Consider the following 27,821-nt stretch of genomic DNA (forward strand, 5'->3'; position numbering starts at 1 on the left):
TTTTAAATAAAAAAGCCCACAAACCATTGCTGCTCTGGTCCTAATATGAGAGCGAGTTCCTTCTTCCTTGTTTGGAGCTCTTTCATGCATAGAATAAGAGATAATTTCTTTGCTTAACGTTCCTATTCATCTAACTTTTGTGGAAGGACCAAAGATAAAAGTAATGGCTTAATGAAATACTGCTCTTTTCTTCTCCTGAGACTGACAGTCACTTCCAAAAGCAGACTATCATGACAACAAACAACCTGGAATCAATCCAGCCAATTAATCTGTAGAGGAAGCAGTCATTCCAACCTTGGAAAATAACACTGCTACTTTCAACTTCAGAAGCAAATAAAAAATAATTTAAAAAAAAGAAACCCAACAAGAAACCTTACCACTCACATTGATGTTATTAGGCTGCCTTAGGCTTGCAGTGAAAAATAATTCAGCCCTTAGCACACAGGCAGCGGAATTGCTGCAGCAGCAATACACACATGCTAGTCCCTCACCCTTTCCTCACCACCCCCACACCTCCTCTCCCCAAGACAGGGAGTAGGGGAGGCCAGAATCCCTCTCCCAGGCTCTGATCTGAGCAGAGCTATGTTCCCAGGCTGTGATATAGCCCAGCAAGCATGTTAGTTACCAGGATGATTATTGAAACTAAATACCAAGGATACACTTATTGAGAAAAAAATCTATATCCACATCTTCAGCATGTAAGGCAGCTCTGCAGAGTGGAAGAAATCTGCTCTGTGTGATTTCAACCCACACACCTGGCCTGCATTCTTAATTGGTAGTGCCCCAGGAAGCTCAGTGTAGTATCAATTAAAAGATACGAGGGGTGGACTGATATGAAGGTATCATGGCTGGGCCCTGCTAATAAGGCACAGGCACAATAACCAGATGGTATAGCTGCTGTCAGTTTTGAAGATAAGGTATAGCTGCTGTCAATTAAAAAGGGTAAGTATGCATTTCCATCCAAAATGCTTGTTACTGAGCCAGAAATTTGTCTGATGGATGAACTTTGCTCATTGTAATCTCATTATAATACCAAAACATACCTCCATCTCAAAGGGTACCCGCCTCTGGCCTATCTTCAAGCATGCGTAGTGAGGTTTTTACCTTAAAAATCAAAGCGAGGGTTTCTAAACCAACAAATAACAAAGGTATGTATGACTAGAGTCCCTCAAGCTCCACCTAAACGTAGAAAATAGTATAAAATACCCTAACAATAGAGGAAGGCGGGGGGGAAGACACCATCACTAAGAAGTCAAGGGAACAGCATAATAGGACTTTTGGGATCAGCTGATGGGCTGAGCCTATCTTGCCTGCCCTCAGGAAGACGCTCTTGGGCAAGATTTGTGCACTAAGTTATACCAAGTTTAGACTTCAAGCTTGTATTTGTAATCACATTAATAGCGCTATATAGTCATCTTAGAATTTATATATATATGGTACCAATACTTATTTATTGCAACTAAGATCTTATTTCAACTAAAGTGTATTTTTGCAACTAAAGCATGTTTTTGCAGACAGTGTATTTATAAACAGCATCTAGAAGAACTTGCATCTGTTGCTTTAATAAAACTCATCATGTGTGGATCTAGTGGTGAAAACTTCTCATTGAATGCACCCAGACCTATAGTATATATTACGCTATTCATGCATCTGTGCAGCGCACATATTATACGATTTGTGAATCTCTGCAGCGTTAAGATTCAGTGATCACGACTGGCCTGCACTATTTGTGAATCTTAATTGTGCGAATTCAACACTAATGCACCCAGGCCTATAGTATATATTATACTATTTGTGCATCTGTGCACCAGACTGGCCGTTGAGCACAATCAAGACATAGTGCCAACTTGAGGTTATTTGCATCACTCATGAGTTCAACCTAGCCGCCTTGCCCAGGGCTTAACTTCTGCTAAATTAATTATCTTAATGCAACAGACCCCTTCAGTCCTTATATATGGAGCCAAAGGAAAGAGCTCATGGGTTAGGAATGGCACAGAAGAGATCATCATATACCATTGCTATAAACCCTATCTTGTTGGCATTGCTGTTGCATGTTTTCCCTCTTCCTCTGTGAGCTGTCAAGAATATTTAGCACCATGTTAAACTCTCGGTAGTAACTCAGACATTAAAATGTTTAGCAGCTGATGCCCTATACAGGTAATTTGTTAACCTCAAGTAATTTCTACATACTTCATGTTTTATAAAATACTGTGGTATTAAGTTACAGAAAACAAAACTGAGGAGCACTAGATGTAGACTTACAGCATAAGTTAAAAAGAAAAAAAGTCAGAGGTTGTATTTTGAGATTCTCACAAGACTCAATACACAACAATTTTCAAACAAAAAATTTTCTTCCCTGTCCTCATCCTAAATACAAAAACAAGGAAGGATAGGAATAAATTACTTCACAGTAGACTTGTCATGCAGTGAAACATACCTTTTGGAAAGTAACTGAACAATAAGGATCTAAAGTTTCAAGCCTACACAGATTTACTCATCTGGTAAATCGGCAGACTGCTGAACTACTTCAAACTGAAGTTTTATTATTGATCCCCCTGGGTTCAATCCATAAATCATAGAAGTCACTAAATGGATTCCCAGCAACTTCATGAAGCACTGGATCAAAGATTATAAGCACTTCTGCAAAGTACATTTTTATTAATCTGAAAAAGATACCAGTCTTCTGAGCACTGACAATGAAATGTATGCACACACACTCTACATGTTTCATACTCATTATCTGCAGAATTAGGAAACCACAGCTCTAGCTGATACACAGCAAGCCAACACAATCATTTTTTTACTGAGCCTGTTCCATGTTAATTTGAGTTGGTATAATATTGCAGAATAGAATAAAAACCCTGTGCCTACCTTGAGGGCTTTCGCAGCTTTCTTCATCACTGTTGTCTTGACAGTTATTTTGACTGTCACACACAAAGCTTTTATCAATGCAAAGACCATTTTTACAGTGGAATCGGGCAGTAGAGCAAAGCAAGGGATTTGCCGCTGCGAACAGAGGAAGTGAGATCTTTCATTATAAATTCTTTTATGCAGACAGACAGTGAAACAGTCATTAAAAGCAATCAACGATAAAAGGTCACAACTCAACAGTTGGTCAATTTGCTGAATATGTGAGAGTAACTTGGCAACAAAACCAACCTTGGCTCTCTAAACAAAGAGTACTGAAATTTCTAATTCATGCAAGATTTGTTACAATTGACAGACATTTAGTCCACCCACTGTTGTGATAAGTGTTCTGTTCACTTTCATGAGAGCCCCTATCACAATGACTGTTTGGTGCTTAGCATTTGCTCACACTGAAGACATATGGAGGGTATCACTGCCTACCATAAACACTGGCTGTTGCTTTCCATTATGACAAACTCAGTTTAGCTCAAGTTTCATAAGCCAACAACCCTGGCTGAGAACTGCCAGGCAGTGGTTTATTTACCTCTGCTTCTGTCTTTTTCTATATTCCCCATTCTCCTCACTATTTTGAATTGATACAAAAGCAATGTTGACATTTATCAACCTCTCTGTCTTTGAATTTCGACTCCTTTTTACAGGTAATATGCACAGTACAGTAGCACTCAGAAGGCTCTTTCACATAAGGCCCAGTATTGCATACAGAGCAAAAGAGAATAGTATTTAAGTAGATTCATTTAGATAGAGCAGTCTTCTCACCCATGCCAAACCCAGCTGTAATTATGCTATAAGATGCTATGTCTAGTTTAATTTAAAGCTTCCTGCAGCGTAGTTTTCACCACTTCTAGCAAATTACATCACTGCTTCAATTCATCTCGCTATCAAGGAAGTTTCCCTGATACTCATCTCAGTTTTCTCTTTTCTAATTTCATCCTTCTACTCTTAGCTACAGCCCAGCATACGTAACTACATAATCCCTCCCTGAACAGTGTTTGCACCCTTCATACACAGTATATAGCCTCATCTTCCAACACAGTCATCACTTAGCTGAGATATGCATAATTTAGCAGGTTTTAATATCTCCTCATAAATCAGTCTCTCTGTCCCTTAATAATTTTTGGCACTCTTCCCTCAACTCCTGCCAGTTTTTGGTAATGAAGTGACTGAAATGGAAAGCAACTTTCCCACTTAAAAAAGCCGTTTATATGCCTTATCTGCTTCAAAGTGCTTCTTTACCACAATAACAAAGGGGATTACAGTTCCTAAATAATAACTGGCTTTCTGTTTTTTATTCCTTAAAGTAAAAGCTGCTTTAAAGAGTCTTAGAAAAAACCCAAACAAACGAAACCACAAACAACAATAAAAATCTACAAAACAAAACCACAAACAATAAAAATCTACAAAACAAAACCACACACACACAAAAGAACTTTAAAGCCTGCCGTGCATATAACCTGCAGTATATAGGACAAACACTCTTAATTCCTCCAGCTCCCCAAAACACATAGATCATGAACATGCTAAGCATCCTTTGGTCTGAATCTGCTGCACACTTGCATAGCATGTTGATTTTCCAGGTCACTTTAGGGCCTACCGTATTGTTCCTCTACATAAGCTAGACACTCGTATATGCTAGAAAATACCAAGTGCACCCTTAAATGGCATAGAGAAACAGGGAGATCCAGCAGCATGTTATCAGCTGTAAGGTCCCATCACAGCTACACACTACAAGCTCATGGGAAATTATGTCATTCATAACCAACTCCATAAGCTGGTGCATTATCAGTTGAGACCTGTCACTTGTCAGTCCATCACCTCAAGGATATTCTATGTGCTTTCGTCAAAACTTCTTCTTAATCTACTTGTTTAAGCATAACCCAAAGTTATTTCCTTAACCTTTAATCTTCTTTCTCTAGCTTCACTTGCTACGCAGAGCTGCTGTCTCCCTGCCACAGTCCTCCCAGAGCCCAAACCAGATTCTCTACGCCAACAAGAGATGGCACCTTAAGAGATGTTCATACTGTGGAGGAAAACACAAAAATGAGAAAGGCAGGTCCTCCAACAAGCAGACAGTGACAGATCACTGTAAAGATCACCCCTTTTGTTATCTTTGAAAGCTGGTGTCTGTTGTCCTCCTCCTGGCCTTTAAATTTCATTAAAAGGAAAAATACAGCATGCTCCAACAAAAGAATGAGCAAGTATTTGCCACAAGCTTCCATCTACAGACCCACGCTTTTAGCAGCTCCTGATAATAGCAACAGACCTGCTGGATCGAACATAACCTTTCCTTACTGCTGTGATATACACCTCTTAAGACTTAGAGATACAAATGGATCTGTGCAGCCACACACAGGGAGTTTAGCGCAAGTTCAGTAGTACTTCAGTTGATCTCTCTGCTGAGACTTCCTTGCTGAACAGTAGCTCAAGCTAGTGCACTGGCATGCATGTCTGACTTTGAGAACCTCCTTCTCCTTCCAAGAACCTGTTTCATTAAATAACCCTTTATATGCTTTTTTTTTTTTGGTGAACATGTATAAACAGACAAACTTAAATGCGCTGATGAACAAATAGGTCATTCTTCAGTGACAAGAAACAGACAAATAAAAATTAAACAATTTTAAGTCATACTTAATATTTGCCCAATTTGTTACGTTTAAGTACAGAGAACCTGTATAGAAAACATACAGCTTAAATCTAATTTCAAAGTTCCAAAGGGGCTTGAAGTATCATATAGGCATTATATACAAAACAAAACTGAGTTGGACCTTAAAAAAAAAAAAAAAGAGAAAGTCATTTACAAAGTGAAAAGCACAAGGATTATCCTGGTCATAAATGACAGGGAGAATATTTAACTCAGAAACTAAAGGTCAGTGAATGCTTCCTTTCTAAGCAGTATTAATCAGTTGAAAGAAAAAGAAGCGGCATCACTCGAAAGCAGGCTCGCACTTACTGCAGTTTTCCTCATCGCTGCCATCAGGACAGTCCTCGAAGCCGTTGCACTGGAAGCGGCCAATGATGCAGTGGATCCCACTAGCGCAGGGGAAGAATGTGGCACCGCATCTGGACTTGGCTTTCGCTAGGAAAAGATATAGATAGAAGAAGGGAAAGATGAGGGAAACAATTTACAAAGGTTAGAGATACTTTTGTAGCAGAATAGGTTAGGGTACTCTGGGCAGCACTAGTGGCACTGATGTTAGGGGCCTTCCAAACTCCCTAAGGCCTGCTTTCAACTGGTTTAAGTTTTTTGTGAGATTTCACTTGCTTGGGCTGAAATGTTTCCAATTAGTATGATTTCCAGAATGATTGAAACATTGAAACTTAAAACAAGTCAAATGGCCTCTCAAATTTAAATTGCTCAACACTTTGGAGTACAAGTTTGTGAATTTGATACTCCTAACTTTCTCTTAAAGACTCATGTGAATTTGACCAACTTAGAAGCACTGGAAGAAAAATACTAAAATAGAGAGTCATACTTCACAGAAAACAAAAGCAACTATTTCCTCTTTGCATGGAAATCTGTTGTAAATGTCAGTGCCCCAGGCACAAGTCCAGGAGACAGACACCTAAGCAGGTCCTCAGGAAGGAGGCAACAACCCTCAGAGCCAAAAGTCTAGCTGGACTAGTCACAGCCCCCCCCGACCTGGAGCTATATGTCACATTGAGTCCACAAACACTAAACAACAGCAGCAGTCTAAATTTTGTACACCACCAAGCTTCTCTTGCTTGCTCAGAGGAGCCAAACCCTGAAGAGTCCAAGGTAAACAGAGACAAGCAGCAAGTTCAGAGAATTTGAGATCTGGAGGCAAACTTGGGCAAATAAAGTATTCAAAGAGTAAGGATCATCTGGAGGAGGAAAGGAGGAATGCAGAGATATCAAGTGAATCAGTATCTTTGTGAGAATAAGAAACACAAGAGACCTTCATCGAAGTATTTTTCAGGCTTCAGAAATCAAGCTCAAAAAAGAAAATGCTATAATTAACACTGCCTTTATTCAGCACGATTTATATAAAATTGGGTGCAAAAGGAACATGAGTTATATGAATCACATCTGTTGCTGTCCATCATCCATTATACAGTTCTTCAGGACAGAAACTACATCTATTTCATAGTACCAGTACAGCTATTCATATAACACTAAATACTAACAATGGCATTAAAATGTGTTTAACAAATGATTGGCAGGCGGATTGGACTAGATGATCTTTCGAGGTCCCTTCCAATCCCTAACATTCTGTGATTCTGTGATTCTGTGATTACAGAATCTCGTTATGATCTCAAGTACTTCACATGTTTTACTTCTTTTACTTCACTGTACAGCAGCCCTTCATGGCAAGAAGAGAATACTGCCCTCAGCTATAATGATGCAAATGCTTCCACCACAATGCTCAAGGCAAGCACAAGTTAAGTCTTGTGGTATCACCAGCCTAGAACAAAGCAACTCCCAAAGTAAAAAAAAACAATGAGACGTGATTAGATTTTTTTCTCCCTTTTGCTTTTTCAAATTAGCACATGACACAATGGACCACATCACAGAATGCTGAACTCTTCAGAAAAAGTCCACTCTAAAGCAAAGCCAGTCACTGCAGGAAGACCATGCTGGTAACTGCAGGAAGGTGCGTATGGTGCAATGTGAATACACAGTAATACCATGCACAGACCACTGATGGGAGAACACCAGAAAAAAAAACCAGCTCCATAACTTGTAGGCCTTTTGAGTAAATGTTTCCTACTCCTACGCCAAATCTACAAGACACATGTGCAACTCCTAGGTTTTGAGATGTGACAGATCTGGAGATCACAGCAACAGGCAGTCTTTTTATGCAGCCATACGGCACATCGATACGCCAACCTGTGCAGTTTTATAAGGCCAGGACAAGGTCAGGGACAAGCAGAGTCCAGACAAAAAAAAAGGTATATCCGACAGGGACAAACAGCTTCAGGAGTAGTTTGGAAGGAATCCTCACTTCCAGGGTTAAAACCTAAGTGCGGCTGTAGCAAAGCCTTCTTCCATCATTCAGCAGAGTACATATAAACTGTCTTAAACCACAGCTACAGTAACTCTCCCTTGATTTAGTGACCTCCGACAGCAAATTCTTGCAGTTCCTCTCTTATATTTTTTTCTTTATTACACCAGTAGTTTTCAGTTAGAATTATGAAGTGTAAAATAGGATGTATCACTGAATTTCACATATTCAACTGCCACTTTTTCTGAAGAGTATCCAAGGTCCACCTGGGGAAAAAATTGAACCATTACTTTGTAGTAAAATAGGTAATAAATTACCCTGAAGTAGCTGCTGTGTTTAACACTACTGAAAATGGAAACCCTCAGCCAAGATATCCACGCCCCTGCAATTCTTCACACAACTTTGAACAGCAACTTATGTGTTAGAGTTTTGAGGCAGACTGATCTCAGCTAAATAATTCAGTAACCAGAGGTCTGAGGCAGTACCATACTCCCAGTCTTTAAACAAAAGCAGCAAAACAAACACCTCAGCAACAGATTCCCAGACCACCATCAAAGCAAGCAGTCTGTATTTGTATTTGACCAATATTCACCACACTAACCAGCTAGCCAAGCTGCTGCTGGGAGTGTGTGGTAATAACACACATATGTGAAGTGATGCCCAGTGCCTTCACATGTTGGTTTTCTTTTTCTGAAAGCTAACACCTTTTTGAAACCACGCAGTGCATTTACATTCCTTAGACCAAATTGACTGCATCTGGACAGCTTCCTTTTTTAGACTTGTATTTTGAGCCAGAACACTTCCAAGAGGAGGAGAGGCAGAAGAAATAAGAAAAGGGGGAAGCAATTGTGGTTTTGCCCCTATTAACATTTACTGCGTCCCATTTCTTCAAGCAGCTTTACTTCAGACATTTGGGGTCTGATTTGAGACTCTAAAATTTTGTGGCAAATCACATTCAGAGATGCCCTCTGCCATCTCTGAAAATCCTGCCAAATTAAGGCTTCAAAGTTACTTCTTCTTACTCTTCTTCTCCCTACTCTTTCAGACAGACTGAGAATCATCAACACCTGAGCCTCTGGCCCTCTGAAGAGCAGAAGTCGTGTGCCTGCCCTTTCCTGACCAGAGCTACAAGCAGTGGCAAATGCTGCAGGAGCTCTGTTTCAGGTACAACACACACACCACAGCAACCTCAGCTGTCCTGGCCCCTAAGGCAAGAAGGCCCAAAGCACATCTGGTGCTTTACCTATAGCTACTGCAGTAAAGCTATAAGCAATATTTAATGTTTGACCACATCTGGAGGAAAAAGGTGCTAGAATGACCAGGAACCAAGTCAAGCTTCTGGAAAACGCACTCTTTCTTCTGTTCAGAGCATCCTGACACCACATCAAAAAGAGGGAGAAAACATTCAGGGCAATAATTTAATGGAAGTACTACTTAGATAATTATATAATGTTTAGTTCAACATTTTCTCACCAGATCTTTTCTATCTCCTCCTCTTGAGGCAGCAGCCAGCGAACAAGAAAATTCTGTATTAGAATGTTTATCGAAAGAGCATATACTAGTTACCACAGACCAAAAACAAACAAGAAACTAAACACCTTCAAATTATCTCTAAGTTTCCCTTTTACAATGCATTGATTTTTATTTTTTTTAAATTCTGAGGGAAAGAAAAAACAAATCCCAAATGCAGTTCTCTGTATTTGCAACAGACATGATATATACATAAAAAAATCCTAATTCAAACTTACATTTACATTAGATGCCCCGAAAAGATAAAAGAGTATTTCAAATGCTATAGTGATTCCTCAGTCACACAGCTAGCTGTTTATTAGACACAAGTCTCACGCCCAAACAGAACACAGTCTTTCAAGTTCCAATTCCAGATGCAAAATGCATTTCTCATATGCTGTGCATAAATGTAGGAAAAATGAGAAACCATTAATGGCTTAGTCCAAGCCATGTCTCCTGACTGTGGAGAACTCCACTGGGGAATTTCTGCTTTATTTTCAATTTGACATCCTTTGTCCTCTGGCACAGTTTTCTGAGGTTTTCAAGCAAGTGTTGTTTAGGCATTGCTCATAAAGTTCCAATAGAAAGCACAGTCATTTCTTCCTGAACAGAAACATACCTTCCTATTCTGCAATGATCTCTGGAGATACCCTTAACATGAAGGGACTATCCACTTTCTTCAGGTTTTTGGCACACTCACAAGTAACGGATATGTATACCAAGATCACGACTGCCTGTAGTAGGTTCAAGTCACCTGTTGCACTATTCACAGCACTCCTCTGCAATCCTATGCCCATTACATGGCTGTTACAAAAAAAGGTTTTTCTTCTCCTTTGCTCATTGTATCTTTTTACTGCACAGGTCTCAAGTTTTCAGGCAGATATGTATGTGAAAAGCTTTACATTTATTTAACAGCAGCTACTATTTGGTTCCTTAAGTGACTTCAGCCTTGACAAGCTTTCAAAGGACAACATTATCTTTCCAATCTATGTAATTCTGTTACACTTGGCTGAAATGGGCTCAGGGTAATAAAAATTAACAGGATATCAGGAAATGACAAAAGGGAAGTGAAAAAGGACACAGACACGTGTGGATCATCTGACCTAATGTGTTATGTGCCTTTGTGTTATAACCAGCTAAAGAAAAGGGAGAAGTTGGTTGTTTTTAAAGGAACTGGCAAGTCCTCCTGAGCCCAGGTCTCCCAAACCTAAGAAACTGAAAGACCACATGTTGGAGGGGAAGAGGAAAGGACTGAGGGACACATGTGAAATACAGCAAGAAATGACACAGCAACTTACAAAACTGCATCTAAAGAAAGGCTACACAAATACCAGATGCGTCTGGATCCAATTGCAGAAATACAGCAAGTACAAAACCCACCCCAAATAAACCAACATTCAACCAATTTGTCAACCTATGGCAGAAAAGGTTCATTCCAGTTCTGTTCTTCATTTGTTACCTAGTCATGGCAGAAGCACTCCAGAACTGAAACATTAACATGAACCTGTATTTAAATTACACAAAAGGGAATTGCCATGATTTTCAGAAAGAGGTATCGGTGAACCACCATGCACTGGAGGAGCCTCCTCTGACTCCACTAGCGATGGGAAGAAATTGCTCTTCACTGAAATATTCTTCTTATCTCTTACAATTCAAATGGGAAGCAAGTGGTGAAGATGGTGGTAGAAAACTGCTGGCCACAGTATAAGCTTGCCAAATGTTGCCCCCAAGCTGGTTTGCTTAAGTCAAGAAAACTATTTTGGCAGTTGTACCTGTGAGTGTGTGAAGTCACTCCTTATGCTATGCAGAAACCAATCCTCCCAGCCCCTTCTTTTAAGGCTCTAAAAAAATGGCAGCTTCCCATCAGGACGAGTTGTACATTCTATGGAAGATGTGACAGTTTGCAGGCACAGCTCTACAGCATTAACAGGAAAACATTTTTCTATCTTTAGGGCAGCATGTGTGAAACAGCACTATTTTTCAAAATGTGTAATCCATGTTATTATTTCCCAGCAGAGATGAAAAACAGCAGGGGAAAAAAAATTAGATTTGACACGTACTGCGTAAAACCTTATACTGTATATGGATACCCCCTTGTATAAAAGGCTTGTGAAGCATTGGAACAGGCTGCTCAGGGAAGTGGTGGAGTCACCATCCATGAAGGTGTTTAAAAGGTGTATAGACGATGTTCTTAGCAACATGGTTTAGTGCTACAGTTAGGTTATGGTTGGACTTGATGATCCTGAGGGTCTCTTCCAACCAAAATGATTCTATTTTTCTAAAAGCAATTCTGATATTCTTGACTTGGCTACAAGGACTTAAAACTGGACTAGAAGGTTTCAACAGATCTTCTGTGATGGGCAGGTGATTTTTCTTTCCATAGATAGGGCAGCAAAGACATAAAATGTTTTCTATAATTATCAGTAAGCAAAGGGTAGTTGTGGACTACAGATATAAGGAATATAGCCAGGACAAGATAGCATGGCCCTACTTCTAGAAAAAAAACCAATTTCATAGGTAACTGTAAGCAGATACTAACCTACTGTTCAGATATCACAGTAAAACTTTAGAGCTGTGCCCCATAATAATGACACAATGCTTAAAGAGAAGACATTATACATTCATAACAAGTTGAGTTTCTCTTACAGAAGCCAGTACACAGTATTGCTAATGAAACTCTAGAGAAGAAATGTTCTGACTGCATCACTACTGTTGACCCAGCTAGCCCACACCTCCAGCATTTCACACCTAGTTACACAAGGCACAGCTTACTGCATGCAACAGATGCAAGGAGAGCACACAACAGAGACCCCACATGATGTGGGCACTATGGCAAACACATTTCCTTCTTTTAACTCTACAAACATTTCTATTTTGAAATCTTTCTCAGCTATTTTGCAGTCTTGAGTGAAACAGGATATAGCAGATCCAATAGCAGACAGTGACAACCCGCAGCTAGAAGTAAACTGCACAGCAATAAACTGCACAGTATTTCAGCATCTTTGAACTGAAATTGTTGCCTTAGAACTCCTCCAGGTAGCAATCAGGCAAAATACCTTTACTGCTGCTTCACACCCACACATCTCAATCCAACGACAGATGATGATTTATTCAGCTAATCAACACCTGATTACTTGCTTGAGACATGAGCAGCTCTCCAGACAGAAACTGTTGTGTGCAGATGCTTTATTGCATTATTGCAGAGCCACAGGTATTTTCCTGGCTTTGATAATGAACCATCTTAAACCTCTATGCTGTTGTTAACTTATGTTGAGAGATGCCATAGCCACAAATAGCACTGTAAATCCAGTCTCTCTTGATGCACGCGTGGTGAGGCACAGCATTTCAGTGAAGACTCTACATGAAGGAGTTAAAGGTAGCCACCTTTTGAACTTATTCCTGCTCTTTGAAGAACATGTTTTAACTTCAATTTACACAGAAGAGTAGGATTGATTTTACAACACTACATAACACAAGCAGGATGGCAGCAGGATATGACCCCTTTCACCCCAAGAACTGATACAAGCCCTAATGCAATTAATGCTAACAGTTGTTCGGGGTTAGTTAGTTCCTGTTTGGACCCTACCTTATTTTCAGTTCAGTTCCCAGTGGGAAAGCCATCACTACCTGCAGTCATTCAGCTGCCTCAGCACAGAAGGAAAATATCATTTGTTGGCTCACAGATCTTCAACAGGGCTGTCTTTCAGAATGACATGGAGAAGTTTCAGTTACTCTGCTTGCTTTTTCCTATCTAGAAAAAAGCTAGTACTTGAGTACTACTTCCAGTATAAAATCCACTGAACAGACTATTATGCCAGCAATTCTCCAATTCAAGACAAAACAACTTTTGAATTTAAGGAGTTTTGATCCGAAACACAGTCAACTGCAGAGCATTCATTGCACCTATAAAAAGCACTTGGGTCACTCTTACCTTTGCTGCCTGTTTAACCACTCAGGTGAAAGAGTTGCTAGTCATTTACTACTAATGTAAACTCAGAGAAAGTGAGCCTAAAAAGTACTTTATTTTAAAGGCAGCAATTTTTTTAAGTAGTGAAATTAGCCCCATCAGAGGTGTTGCGGTTTAACCCTAGCTAGCAGTACAACCACGATAGCCGCTCACTCACTCCCTCCCCCTCCACCCCATATGAGAGAGAATCAAAAGGGAAGGGAGAAACTTGGATTGAGATAAACACAGTTTAATAAAATAACAAATACTAATAGACTCCTAGTAAATATATATAAAAAATAGAAATAAAAGATACTCTAGGCAATTCCTCACGAACTCTGTCCACACCGAGCGGCCAGTCCCAGGAAAGCAGCACCTGGTCCGCTCAGCTGATCCCAAAGAAAAAAAAAAAAAAAAAAGAAGAAAAAGGCAGAAAAGCCCAGAGGCCTCTGCAAAACGGCAAACACTGAACTAAATGTCCCGACCGAAACTCCCCCAGCTCCGACAAAAAGAGCGAAGGGAAGAAGAGCAACCCGGAAGGTCCTGACTCTTCCTAAATAATTAGCATGACTCTAATGGGACAGAATACTCCTACCGATCAGTCTGGATGTCAGTCAAGCTCTGCCCCATCCATGCCCCACTTCCTCAATGCCTCACACCTGTGGGCAGAGTGTTCAGAGTGTCTTTGGCTCTCAGAACAGAGAGATTAAGAACATTAGCTCTGTGCTGGGGTGTTACCTTCTTGTTCTCAAACTAAGTCCAAATAATGAGCGTGCTAGCTAAGAAAAAGAAAGGTTTCTAACTGCATGAAGAAAATTAACCCATTTTCAGTCAAACCAGCACAAGAGGTTGCCTCTAACATAGTGAAGTATCACTCACCTATGTGGTCAATATTTACACTATGGTTTACAGCAAGAGAGAAGTGACAATGCTAAAGTAAAAAATCTGATGGAGTCTGCTGCCCTGAAGAGTAAACTTCTTCCTTTGAAAAGGGAAAAAAGAGAAAGCACTTCAGAGTTGGACTACTATGGGTCTGTGGCCTTTACTTCTTGCCAGACAGTAAGGCGTTAAAGTAATCTTTCATGTTCTAGAAGTCTATGTTTCAGTCCTTCAAAATTATCTCAAAGCACATGAGATGTCAGAAGAGAGTACAGACAATAAGCTTGTAAAACAGTAAAACAATTTCTCACTAAAAGAGGTATTTTAGAAGTTACTACTCATTAAACAACCCGAACAATAACATCATAGAAAAGGACAAATTCTAAATCAGCTGTTACACCATATAAATTAAGCGAACTTCAAAGTTGTTAAGTTACTCAGGATGCATTCAGGCAGGACAAAACCTCACCCTTCACAGACTTCAGTAGCAGGGGCAACCCTCCTCAGAGGACATCACTGTGCCTGATGGACTGCAAATCCTCACCCCATCCTGGGCTACTAGCTGCCTTATCTTTTTATTTCAGTTATACTACTGATTCCATGTAACTGTTAAACCTGTCCCCAAGCTCTCTAATCTGGCTATTTACTGACCCTCATCTAGAGGAGACCATCAAGAGGATTAAATAATTAGCACCACAAACCCTCTTGATCTCTCCGCATAAAACGCTGTCAAACATAAGTAGCTGTTGCAATTGCCCTCACTCGTGTAAATTTCTGTAATTGAGCTTTAAATGAAATATTCACCATGGTCAGTTCATTATAAATCTTACTATAACTAGTAAGTATTTGGTTGCTCAATCATGAGTGAAAATGAGTTTATTCCAGCTTGATATTCCAAGTTGGAGAGCCATCTAAGTAAATAACAAAAAGATCAGCAGCTGGCTTACAGCATCTTCCCAGTTAATGCAGATGCTAATTTCATGCATTGTTTCATATTCAGCTTTGCTTCAGAATTTTCATGTTTGTCATCTGCCTGCAACAAATATTCCAGGTCAACTCGGAGATAACAGGAAGCAGCAAGAAAAACTGAAGGAGACTTAAAAACACTCGGTGCTCATAAATTGTGAATAGAAGTCCAGAGGTCTTCCATGGATATAACTACAATACATACAACTACTTTTATAAAGGAATTTATAGTTCTCTGCTATATATTCTAGTTATTTAGAAAAAGAAAAAAGGTGTTAATTTTATTAGCCTTTTACACAAATTATTTCTGGATTATAATTAAGACCAAGATCACTAAAGGTTGTTTCTGTATAGTTTTGTAAGATTGTTGTTTGCACAACACCTAGAAGCCTGGAATCCTAGCACACGATGATCCTTACTCCATTAACATGAATACATGAAATCTACTTTTATTGCAGCTTTTCATTGCCATGATCCAGGGTAGAAGCTCTGGTAGACTGCTTCTCTCTTCCTTAGTTCTGTCCCCAGTGTTAAGGTTTTCTCCTTCCATATATAAACCTCCCCTGTCATTAAGTAGTCAATTAAAAAAAAGATTACCTACTTATTGGTTTCCTTACAGACATGCACTTTCTCCACAGATATTTAAAACGCACTAGATGGAGGTGTAGTATAAGGAAGGACACTGCAAATGTTGACTGTTAGTCCTGTTTATAGAGAGTTAAATTCTAAGATCATACTCTCAAAAAAATCCCACATGCCCTACACTTCCACCGTTTCACATATATTTTAGGAGGAACACAGCTTTAAAGTATTTGAGCTGCTGTAATTATACTAGTTATTTCAACGTACTGCCTTTATCTTGTTCCTTGTGCCTGTATTGTCCTTGTTCATGCCCATATGGGATTACAGAGCACGTTAAGTCAGTCAGTATTTGATGGCTAGCTTGGTTACTTGCTATCAACCATTCTGCTGTCTTTGGACATATCCATCTACAGCAGAGGCTTGTCACCATATCTATAACTGCACACAGACAATGGCCAAAGTTCACAGCTACCTAAAACTCTGGTGAGTACCATGAAACATGTCACAGCCACTCCACACTTCCCAAAGTAGCAGATACAGATTTGATGAACTAAAGAGTACAAGGTCAGCTCTAATAATTTTGAATGGTGTGAGAATCATAAGGCAAAATCCTCAAATGTGACGAAGTGATTTTAATACTGGATTTTTAAAGTCACAGGTTGCTAAATCACTTGCAAGTATTTGTTACTTGCTTATTTATCTTTTCCAAAATGTAGTGAGCTTTGATACAACACAGACTTCACAGTCGTTTAGCTCACACTACTATAAGCTGTTAGCTAGCAAGAAAGAATCTAAACTTATCAGAAACCATCACTGGAAACTTCTCAAAGCTGAAAGTGCACATGGCTAGCAGCAGCAAGACTGCAGCAGATTAGATGACTTCACCTTTACGCACAATAGGGCAGTTAAAAAAATTGTTGCAGGTATCCAATGTTGGATACTAATCCGAGGAATCTGAATGAGCCTCTTGAAAATATCAGCCTGCCCCTCAATTTTCTACAGCACTAGCCTTAGCTAACACCAGACTTTAACTGATGCTTTAAGAATTATTTTTTGGAGCACTGATACATTTATTAGGAAATTTTGCCTCTGCTTCCATGTTAATTTTGGGACTTAAAAAGGGAAAAGCATTGTTACATAATGTGTTTTAATTCCAGCTTGCGATCTTCCCATAGAGCAGACTTGAAACATGCTCCTGATCAAGGTCAAACTCCATGAATTATTTTTTTTTAAAGCAGTGAAGAGCAACAAATCTAAAGGCCTTCTTCTGAAATCTACCCCACACGAAAGAAGGCAGTACAAGGCGGTCTGACAGTCCTCATCAGAGGCTTCCAGGCATATGACACGGGTTTGAAGCTCGCGCAGTCCCCACTCAATCCTCGTCCTTCCTACTGCAAGGTGCACCAGGCAGCACAGGAGCTCTTGCACTCAAGAGTTTCTCCAATGACACAGCAACTTCATCAGCCATGACTTTGGTTTCAGTGGGCTTTTTTCTTTTTTAAATAATATCCATCCTTGTGATAGGGGTGAGGTTTTTAATACATACAGTTCTTCAAAAATGACCTCTTTTGTAAAAACCAGATGTAAATAAGTCAGTCAAAATGCACCTGAATTGCCAGTCTGAAGATTTAAACCTAACTAATCTTTGTTCTGAGAGAGTTTTGGTTTCCCAGCTGAAAGGTTTTAGAGCACAGGAAAAGATTCTTCACATAATCTAGGCAGCCCAGGCTACTAATTGCAGAGTGTGGGTTTCATTTACTGTTCTTGTGAGAAGATTCTTTATATCTCATCCATAACTCTGTTTAACTGCTTGTTACACTTTCCCAATGACTCTCCATTCCCAAATGTGTTGCCAACAGTAAAACCTGTTGCAAGTGAACACAAGAGGGAGCACAAAACATTCGTCTACTAAATAGTTTTTAAACTGGAGATGGAACAATAAGGTACAGGAATCACAGAATCCCACAGAATCACAGAATGGTCAGGGATGGAAAGGATCTCTGGAGATCATCTAGACCAACCCACCTGCCAAAGCAAGATCTACCTAGAGCAGATTGCACAGGAAGGTGTCCAGGCAGGTTATGAATGTCTCCAGAGAAGGAGACTACACAATCTCTCTGGGCAGCCTGTTCCAGTGCTCTGGCACCCTCAAAGCAAAGAAGTTTCCCCTCATGTTTATATGGAACCTCCTATATTTCAGTCTGTGCCTGTTGCCCCTCATCCTGTCTTTGGGCATCACTGAAAAGAATCTGGTCCCATCCTCTTGACTCCCACTCTTCAGATATTTATAAGCATAAATAAGATCTCCTCTCAGCCTTCCCTCCTCCAGGCTGAACAGACACAGCCCTCTCAGTCTCTCCTCATAAGAAAGACACTCCAGACCCCTAATCATCTTTGTAGCCCTCCACTGAACTCTCTCCAGTAATTCCTTGTCTGTCTTAAACTGGGGAGACCAGAACTGGACGCAGTACTCCAGATGCAGCCTCATCGGGGCAGAGTAGAGGAGAAGAAGAACCTCCCTCGACCTGCTGGTCATACTCTTCTTAATGCAGCCCAGGATACCATTGGCCTTCTTGGCCACAAGGGCACATTGTTGACTCATGGTCAACCTGTTGTCTACCAGGACTCCCAAGTTCTTCTCTGCAAAGCTGTTTTCCAGCAGGTCAGGCCCAAACCTGTACTGGTGCCTGGGGTTATTCCTCCCCAGGTGCAGGACTCTACACTTGCCCTTGTTGAATTTCATCAGGTTCTTCTCTGCCCAGTCCTCCAGTCTGTCCAGATCTCACTGAATGGCAGCACAGTTTTCTGCTGTATCAACCACTCCTCCCAGTTTGCTATCATCAGCAAACTCAGTCTCTTCATCCAGGTCATTGCTGAATAGGTTAAACAAGACTGGACTCAGTACTAACCCCTGGGGTACCCCACTAGCTACAGGCCTCCAACTAGACTCTGCACTGTTGATCACAACCCCTTGAGCTCTGCCATCCAGACAGTTCTCACTCCATTTCACTGCCCACTCATCTAACCTACACTTTTTTAGCTTGCCTATGAGGATGCTGTGTGACACAGTGTCAAAAGCCTTGCTTAAGTTAAGGTAGACAACATCCACTGATCAGCCAGTCATGCCGTCATAGAAGGCTATCAGGTTGGTTAAGCTGATTTCCCCTTGGTGAATCCATGCTGAATACTCCTGATAACCTTTTCCTGCTAACTCTGCATGCTTGGAGATGACATCCAGAATAAAGTTTTTCCATCACCTTTCCAGGGATGGAGGTGAGGCCGACCAGCCTGTAGTTTCCTGGGTCATCATTCTTGCCCTTTTTGAAGATGGACTGATGTTGGCTTTCTTCCTGTCCTCATTCACCTGTTCTGTTCTTTGTGATCTTTCAGAGACGATGGAAAGCAGCTTAGCAATAACATCTGCCAACTCTCTCAGCACTTGTGGGTGCACCCCATCAGGGCCCATGGATTTGTGGATGTCCAGCTTGCGTAAATGATCTCTAACCTGATCCTCCTCAACCAAGGGAAAGTCTTCCTTTCTCCAGACTTTCTCTCTTACCTCTTACCTTGGAGAAACTTGAAAATGGTTATAGTGGGCTGTATTTTCAGACTACAACATATTGCTAACCAAGTCTAATTCCCCATCAGTGCAGGGTCAATGAAGAATAAGTGTGCAGATACAAACACTTTCAATAATTTGGTCTTAGTTGTGTCAAATCTCCTACCCCCTCACTCCACCTCGTGATGACAGCAGAAGATTCATAGTCTTCTAAGACTACAAAGCATTTATATAAAATGCTGTGTGCCTTTAGATAGTTTAAATGGAACTGAAAAGATATCCAACATAGAAAACATAGACACACAGAGGAATGTGACAAAATAGGGCATTTTTATTATATAGAAACATACAGTTCAAACTCTACAGGGTAAAATCAAAAACATGGTTAGGAGACACATAAGAGGAGATGAAATCAAGGATTAGTATGCCAATATATCAACAATGAATAAGTAATTACAGCACTATGTCAAATATTATTCTACTAGCCTGCCAAAAACAGTTAAAAATGCTTCCAAAACCAACACCAGAAGTATGGTTACAGCCATAAAAACACAGATCATTCACAATACACATTGACCATTTTCATGAAGCAATTCATTTAATGAAGACATTCTACCCCATGGAGAAGACTTGCTTATAAAGACTCTGTATGAAGCACAATCGAGGCAAGATCTGATGATGAGGGATTGGTGGTGATGAAATGAGCTTTTTACTACCACAGTTCCAGATGTTTCTACAGAGGTCAGCTCTTGCTAGTCAGTGCAGAAGTGTGTTGATAACACATTCTTACAAGCATGGATGATGTTCTGTTGCTCAGACATCTATATACTCCAATCACATATCCCTCAGCATTTACTCAAAAATCTGCTTTACCTTTATGCTTGTGTTGAATGAGCAACAGTGGCAACTCGTAACAGAAACATTTGAGAGGCAGAAGTTCCTAATACAAAAACATACTGCCCCAAGGCTATCCTTGCATAGGATTTTTTTACAGCCCACAGCCAACACTCTTCAGCCCTTGGATTAACACAGCTAGTCACCATATTCACTGTGTGCCACTGTTTGCTCACAGCTGAACACACAAACTTGGCATGTAAGAAATAGCTCTCAGAAGAGCGATGAAGGAAAATCTAGACTTCCGGATATTTGGTATGTCTAATTCTGGCTGCTGTCATGCCAGGCACTTAGTACAGATGATGTGCCATGCTCTGAATCTGCACCATCTGCTGCTCGTTAACTGACAAAGGCAGCAACATGCCACCTCTCCATAAGCTCTTGCTCATTAGCTGACAAAAGCTGTTTTCAGTGTTCACATTGTTCTTCCTGTAATAATCTAATACAAAGATGCACAAACAGCAAAGAAGAGAGGAAACAAAGATGACAGAGTAAATTATGAGTTTAGCTACATTAGTGCACTCTTAACTCTCAAGGAGAGAATCCAACAGCAGGATGCAGGTCTTGGCCCCAAAGGAGTATCTCAGCAGGCAGGTATAAAGGTCAGCACTAAAGATAATCCATTTACCTCAAATGTTTTGAAACGTGCAAGCACACATTTCTAGGCTCTTTCCATTCAGGTTCTCCATTTTGGATCTTCCATATCTGTTAACAGAGAACAGAGTAGCTGACAGCATGCAGCTCCCACCTTGACCAGTGCAAGCACTAACCCCAGATATATATATGCTTAGTATGCAACCAGCACCTATAAGCTCCACAGGAAAGTCCTGTTAGCAAAGATTCTGCATGTGTGAAGAGGAGCCTTTCACTATAAATCACCTACACAGCTAAAAAGCAGTAGTAGTCATTAAAAGCCCACTAACATTTAAAAGAAACCTGCATGACAGTTATTGGACTACACAGGCTGATGAGCAGTCCAACAGATAAGAACCAGCACAGCCGGGGGAATGAACTACAAGAGGCTTCTCCGTTTTGGGAGATGCACTGATGACAGCAGATTACTCAAACTACAGAGAACTAGAAAAACTCACAAAACATTTGCACTGCTATGGTCAATTAATTCTTTTTCAAGCTCAATTAGTGGCGTGGAGGAAAAGCCAAAGAGATACTCTGCTTCAAGGAGAAGCAATTCTTATTTATGATGAGAAGGCACTGTCTCAGGTTATTCCCTCCCTATTATGCCTTTTTTCAACCCTCCTCCCTACATAAATCCAGGTGAAATTTTTCTGTCGTCACATCACCATGACAGAAGGCAAGAGTACAAGAAATGTTCTGTGCACTAAACATCATACAGATAGCTGGCATGGGAAGTGTTAAATCGATCACAGGTCAAAGCACAGAGGAAGCAAGGAAGATGACAGATGGTATGGTTTCTGGCAAGTGTGAGAAATGAAGAAAAAGCCCCCAAACAAAGTGACCCAGTTAACAGAGACAATCCTGCAAAACAGGAGACAGAAAAGGGACAAAAGGAAGAGAGGGAAGAGATAAGACACAAATGGACAACGTGCAGGTAATTCTGCTTTGCATCTTATTTCCCTCTTACAGCCAGACAAGCACTTTTCACTCACTGGCTGCAGAAAATGAGAACCAGACAAGCACTTTTCACTCACTGGCTGCAGAAAATGAGAACCAGACCATGAGTTTTAAGTTTTCCTGCTTGAAGGAGGACAGACAGGATGAGATGCTACAGCAATGGAATTAATAAAAGATTGTTGGACATCCACATTCAACTGCGAGGCAATCCAAAAGAGAAAGACTTTGCACATAACCACACATGCGTGCATGAAACTTCTTCAGTTGGCACACTAAAACACAGCATACTTCACAGAAATACCAGTCCAAAGTACCAAATGAATCCTGTAACCAAACTGCTATTCACACATAAACACTTTAAAGCAAGGTTAAAGCCTTTCAGTGTGAACGAGTTAGTTAGAATGAGGAATCACAGATAAGGCAGCTTAAAGCATGGCTCAGAGTAGTAACACACTAGGAACTCAGCAATCTCCTGCTGCTAATGCAACTTCTGCGGCTTTGTCTTCGCTATCGACAACTCAGCTAATGCAAAGCAACATCACAGCAGAAAACAAAGGACTCCAATTTTGCTGCAAGGTAACTTTTAGTACGTAGAGCCCTATTCTGATAGGAGAAAGGTAACAAAAGTCTAGGTTAAAACAATTTTAAAAGTTTTATACCTATATCTATACATATACACTCCAACTCTTGCAATGCTGGCGTGATACTTTGAAGCATGGCTGTCCTCCCTGGAGTTGCCTGACACAAATAACACAAGACACACTGGCATAATTACACAACCAGATGTGACACACACACACATTTTGAATACCAACTGTTGTTTCTTTTCAGCTGCTGTTTCTGCAGCCAAGAAGAAAAATTTCTGGGCTCCTACATTCCCTTCTCCCACTCACTAAGGCCAGAGGATCTGCTTGGTTCAGCTTCTTTCTCATCACTGGAAACTAGAAAAAAAATTCATGTACTAGAAAAAAAATTTTCCCAGGTTGCATATTCAAATCCTGGAAGAGGTGCCCAGTGGGGCTGCGGATTCTCCATCCTTGGAAAAGTGCGAAGTTTAACAAGGCTCTGAGCAACCCTGATCCAAATTAGCCCTGCTCTGAGCAGGTAGCTGGACCAAATGAACTCCAGAATCCTTTCCAACCTAAAGTAATCTAGAAGCCTATCTTTACAGATTGACACAAACTGGAGGGGGGAGAAGAGACAACTGATTTTTCTTCTTCCTTTGCCCTTCTCAGACAAGACACTAGGGCTGCCTTTCAGTGCCTTAACTCTGAGCTAGAAACTCTAACACCAGATTCAGGCTGTATAAGCCCATCCAAATTTTGATTACTTTCTCATCCAAAGTCTGGTTGGTAACACTATAACAGTACACCATAAGAATAGGATCATTTTCAAAATCCATCAAAAGAGCTAATCAAACTTTTTTAGCGACACACATTGTATGTATATACTCATCTAAGTGACTGAATTGTCCCTCTGAGGCTATTAGCAAGGTTAGTTAATTAGCAGGACTCAAAAAGGATTGTTTTCTGAGTTAGAAGGACCATCCATCCTTGAGACAGTAAGCCAACTTCCTCAATTCAGACATAAGCCAACAATTAACAATGCAAACCCTTCCCAGCCTCCAGTGACTCCTCTCACACCCCATGTCTCTACCATGGTGCACAGACCGTAGCTGCACAGGCATATTCAGCATCTCACAGACACATTGGCTCGTTCATTAGACATGCTTCTCATGGCAGCACACAAAGAGTTAAAAGCTGCCTACTAAAATGGAGAAGATGGAGATACAGAACAGGAAGACTGAAGCTCTCTGGAGCAGGGGTGTCAAACTCATTTTCAGCGGGGAGTAATAGCATTTATACAGTCCTAAAATTACATTCAGCTCTTTGAAGGCAACCACGAGGCTGATGTGGCCCCCAGTGAAAATGAGTTTGACACCCCTGCATTAGAGAATGTTGCCTGCATTAATGTTATTTTTTTGTTTGGAGATTCAAATGAGGAATATCTCTGTTCTGTTTTGGATTCTCTGACCTGTTAATAGCAGGCCAGCACAGGATATGAAACCTCTCCTCACCCTGTTGTCTCTTTTCCATGCTAACTTTACATTTATGAAGGTGATCGGATAGCAGATAGATGTATAGAAGAGGAAAGAAGTGTCTAATTATCTCTGTTAATTTGGGCAGGATCAAAAGGAAACTGTTTACCAATCAAGTGGGCTGGGAGTATTTAAATAAATAAACCTCACTGATCTAGGCTATGCTGCAACTATGAATTTCAGTTTTTGCAGAATTGTCTTTTGTTTAGTTTTTTAAATCTGTCATGACAAGAACAACTCTTACGAACTGTAATTTTGCAGCTATTTATTTATATTTTATTGTCAGTTACCATATTCATTACTGTCTGCAATTCACTAGATCTGACTGATTTTGGTAAGGAAATTTTTGAACACAGAGTCACAAAGTGTATTTTCCTGTTACTGATTCATGGGTAAATATCCAGCCCAGCCTTCATTAAGAAAATCTTCATTAAGGTGAATTAAAGATTTTTTTTTTTTCATTAAGATTTTCTAAGTGCACCAGGTGAAACAAAATTCATGCAAGGCAGACGATGACAACATCCTCTGAGACAGAAAACCTCCTGGTTCGTATGCTATATATACAGAGAAGTGCCATTGTTCACCTTGTTTTAAGAAGTAGAAACAGCACACCAAAAGTCATGGTAGCAGCATATTCAGGAGCCAGGCAATGAAGAACCTGAGCGTCACACAGCTGCTGTCATCAGAAATATTTCACCGAAAAGGTACAGGTTAAACTTCAGACATTTTTTATTCTTCCCAAAGCTCCCACTAACATAAATTCTGCTAGGGTTTAAACAGACCTGCATGACAATGATGAATCCTTACAACAGATCCATCCTTTCCTAAGATGTTAAAATCTAAGCAAGAAAAATTAACTTTTCTTCAATGTTGCAACACAAGCCTGATGCTTTATAAAGACTGCAAAGCATCAGATATTTTATAGATACTTTTAATGCCTTAGAAAGGGAGAAAAACTCACCGGTTTAAATCGGAACTATGTGTGGAGATTTCCACAGCACAGTAATTAAAGCCTCCTTATTTTAAAAGGAATGGATAAATAGGGTTAAAGAAGAGGCATCAAGTTAAATAAGCAAGGGTATTTAATGGAACATGGTATTTCTAGTCAGCTAATTTGGAAGAAGCTATTCAAATCTAATGATGTCTTGAAGTGTCCTGGGAAATGTAAGCTTCTTATGATTCAGTTTAAGTTTAATGAAAACATCTATAAAGTATAAATGTAAAGGAGAAACATTCATCAGATGAAAAGCAGTCACTTCTCAGAAATTTTTCAGTTGCTCTAGAATCACATGAAATTTGAGGGTTTTTTCTCTCCTAACCAGATTTCAAATCATAGTGTTACGCTGCAGCATAATCTAGCCATCTGAGTAAAACGTGTAGGCCAGAAAGTTTCATGCTAACTAATGGCTGAATAACATTAACTAAAGCTTAATGAATGCTAACAAAACAATGAAATCACAGAGGAGAACCAGATGAGACTTTTTTTAGCTCTCTAGAACTGGGAGTTCTGTAGGGAGGATTGAAACATGTAAACGTTATTAGCCAATTCATTTGGTTTATTTTCCAGAAATCAAGTATTAAGTTGAAGAGAGTTAATTACATTTTGACAGGAGAGAACAGAAATAACAGGATACAGTCAGCAATTTTTAAATGAAAGGAACTAATTTTGATGGTAGTGGAGATCAACTTACAGCACTAGGCCTGCGTGTTGAAGCAGTATACGCAGGATCCCTAAACTTCACAGAGCATCATTCTTCCACTGGAAGAATCACAAGTCAAGTCTGTCTCAATTTATCCATCCATGAATAGGAGTTTAGCAACCTGCTACCAAGTGCTGTATTAAAATCAGAGAGTTTGAAGAACCTTAAAGGTTCTTACTATAGTAAGGCAGGCTGTACATTTTTTCCAACAATAGCTAAATTAAGAAACTGGCAGCAGCTTTGTTACTTACCTAATATACACTACAGAACACACCAGTAACGGTACCTAACCAAGCCTTATGATATTAAGCATGTTAAGGTCACTTACGGCATTCCTTCTCATCACTGTCATCAAAGCAATCCGGCAGCCCATCACACTGCCAGGCCCCTGGGATACAGCGCCCGTTACTGCACATGAAGTTTCCAGGAATGTTGCATTCATTTGTGAAGTTATTCCCAGGCAAGAGTTGGCTCTCTGTAACAAACAAAAAAGAGGGAAGTTTACAGGAGATTTTAAAAGAAGAAGCAAAAGCAGGCACCAAGCAAGCTGTTTATCAGTGGTTGAATGAAGATGAGACAAATGGTATCTTAGCCCTGGATATTTTGTCATTATCCTTATCAGTATTTTTAGTATGATACTTGGTAGCACTTTTTTTTTTTTTCCTTAAACACTCCCCCCTTTACAGCTTTCTTTCTTGCTATTTTCTTTATAGAAACATATGTGCAGCCTTCTATGTACCCTCAGGTCAAAGCAAAGTTTGTCTTGTTTAAAAAAAAAAAAAAAATCTCTCCTTCACATGGTTAATTTAAACACAGGTAAAACAGATGAGGCTACAAGAACCCAGCTCAATACTCTCGTGCCTTTGTCAGATCAGTACTTAGCTTGCAGAATAGTTTTGTTGTTGTTAGCCAATGGCTGGGAACTAAGTAACACATTAATTCATACTAGGTTTTCAATTAAGTTTTAAGCGTATTGCTCCTGATCAAAGTTAGAATTGAGCTTCTTGGTGTTAATATATCCCCTGGCATACATTTATCCACTATGACAGTCGGCACACTGCGAGTCTGCCAAGTGGAGGGGGTTTAGTAGCTGGATACTGGAGATAAAGAGAACAGTGCAAGAGGCAAACCTATAGATTTGCCTTCAAGGTTAAACACAGCTCTACTCAGTCATTTTAATCTACCACGTTTCCCACTTTGTGTATTGGTTTTGGAATGCAGGTATCACAGAAACACAGAATGATACTCAATAGTTTTAATAAGTACCGAAACAGTTACATCATGTGGTCGAGCTAGGGGGAAGCTGCAAGACAAGGCAGAGAATGAAAGAATATCCTTTCCCCTCATCTTCCTCTGTCAATGCTGCATGGGGCACATAGTGTACCACACCTGAGTACCAGCAGTTTCAGAGAAGACCCTTTCCTAGCTTATTCCTGCAGTCCCAGAGAAGAACCTGCTCCATACAGGCATCTTTGGAGGACTTAGCTGCCAAAGAAACGAGCCTCTAAGCATGAGGCTTTCCGGAAACTCCCAAATCAGCCAAATGCAGATGGCTCTCTTCCTCCTCTACAACAAAGTGAAATGCTGCATCCCTGACACAGGCAAAACTGCTAACATCACTGTTTCAAAAGACATGATAGGAATGCTTCAGGGTGGCGTTTTTTTAATGCTCCAAACAACGTATTTCCTCTCAAATGTTATTTCTTGCAAATGGCTGGCTCTCCTGGGGATGTTCTAAGAATCTGCCAGCTCAGAGCAGATGCTTTAACGGAAATTTGCTCTGAGCTGTTAAAAGATGAGGTAGTTCAGAAAAGCAGGGAATACAAGGTCGTCTGAGCCAGATGGGGCAATCTCAGCCACTGGCCACATACCCAGAACCCCTGTAGCTCTCTGGCTGTAGCACCCTGAAGAAAGAAAGTGACAGCCAGCAAAAAGTACGCCCAGGCTATGCAGCTGGCAATTTTATGTCTTTTTGCTTTTAGCAGTTTCATTCAAATCTCAGTTCCATTCCCTGCATCACTGCTCTTCTGATCCAAAAAAACTGGGTTTGGTCTCTACACTGCAATGAGAAAAGGCTAGAACCTAGAGCACACTGGAAGAAGCTCAGGTCCAGCCCACTAAGGCATGGCCTTCACTGCTCCCAGCAGCTCCCAGGGAAATGCTATACCCAACTCTACTTCATGCCTGAGTCCCTACATCTAAATCA

At 40.3% G+C, this 27,821-nt stretch overlaps 1 protein-coding gene across 2 annotated transcripts in view; it reads right to left on the bottom strand.

Moving 5' to 3' along the window:
• Nucleotides 1-27,821, bottom strand: part of LDLRAD3 (low density lipoprotein receptor class A domain containing 3) — a 121,794-nt gene that overhangs the window by 48,931 nt on the left and 45,042 nt on the right. For both annotated transcript variants that reach the window (XM_065636856.1, XM_065636855.1), the window contains exons 2-4: nt 25,944-26,090; nt 5,876-6,001; nt 2,872-3,006 (exon numbers count right to left, since the gene is read on the bottom strand). In XM_065636856.1, the coding sequence (XP_065492928.1) occupies nt 2,872-3,006; nt 5,876-6,001; nt 25,944-26,090 (408 nt within the window). The remainder of the gene's footprint in view (nt 1-2,871; nt 3,007-5,875; nt 6,002-25,943; nt 26,091-27,821) is intronic.

Source organism: Caloenas nicobarica, chromosome 5 (assembly GCF_036013445.1).
Source record: "Caloenas nicobarica isolate bCalNic1 chromosome 5, bCalNic1.hap1, whole genome shotgun sequence".
NCBI classification, from domain to species: Eukaryota; Metazoa; Chordata; class Aves; order Columbiformes; family Columbidae; genus Caloenas; species Caloenas nicobarica.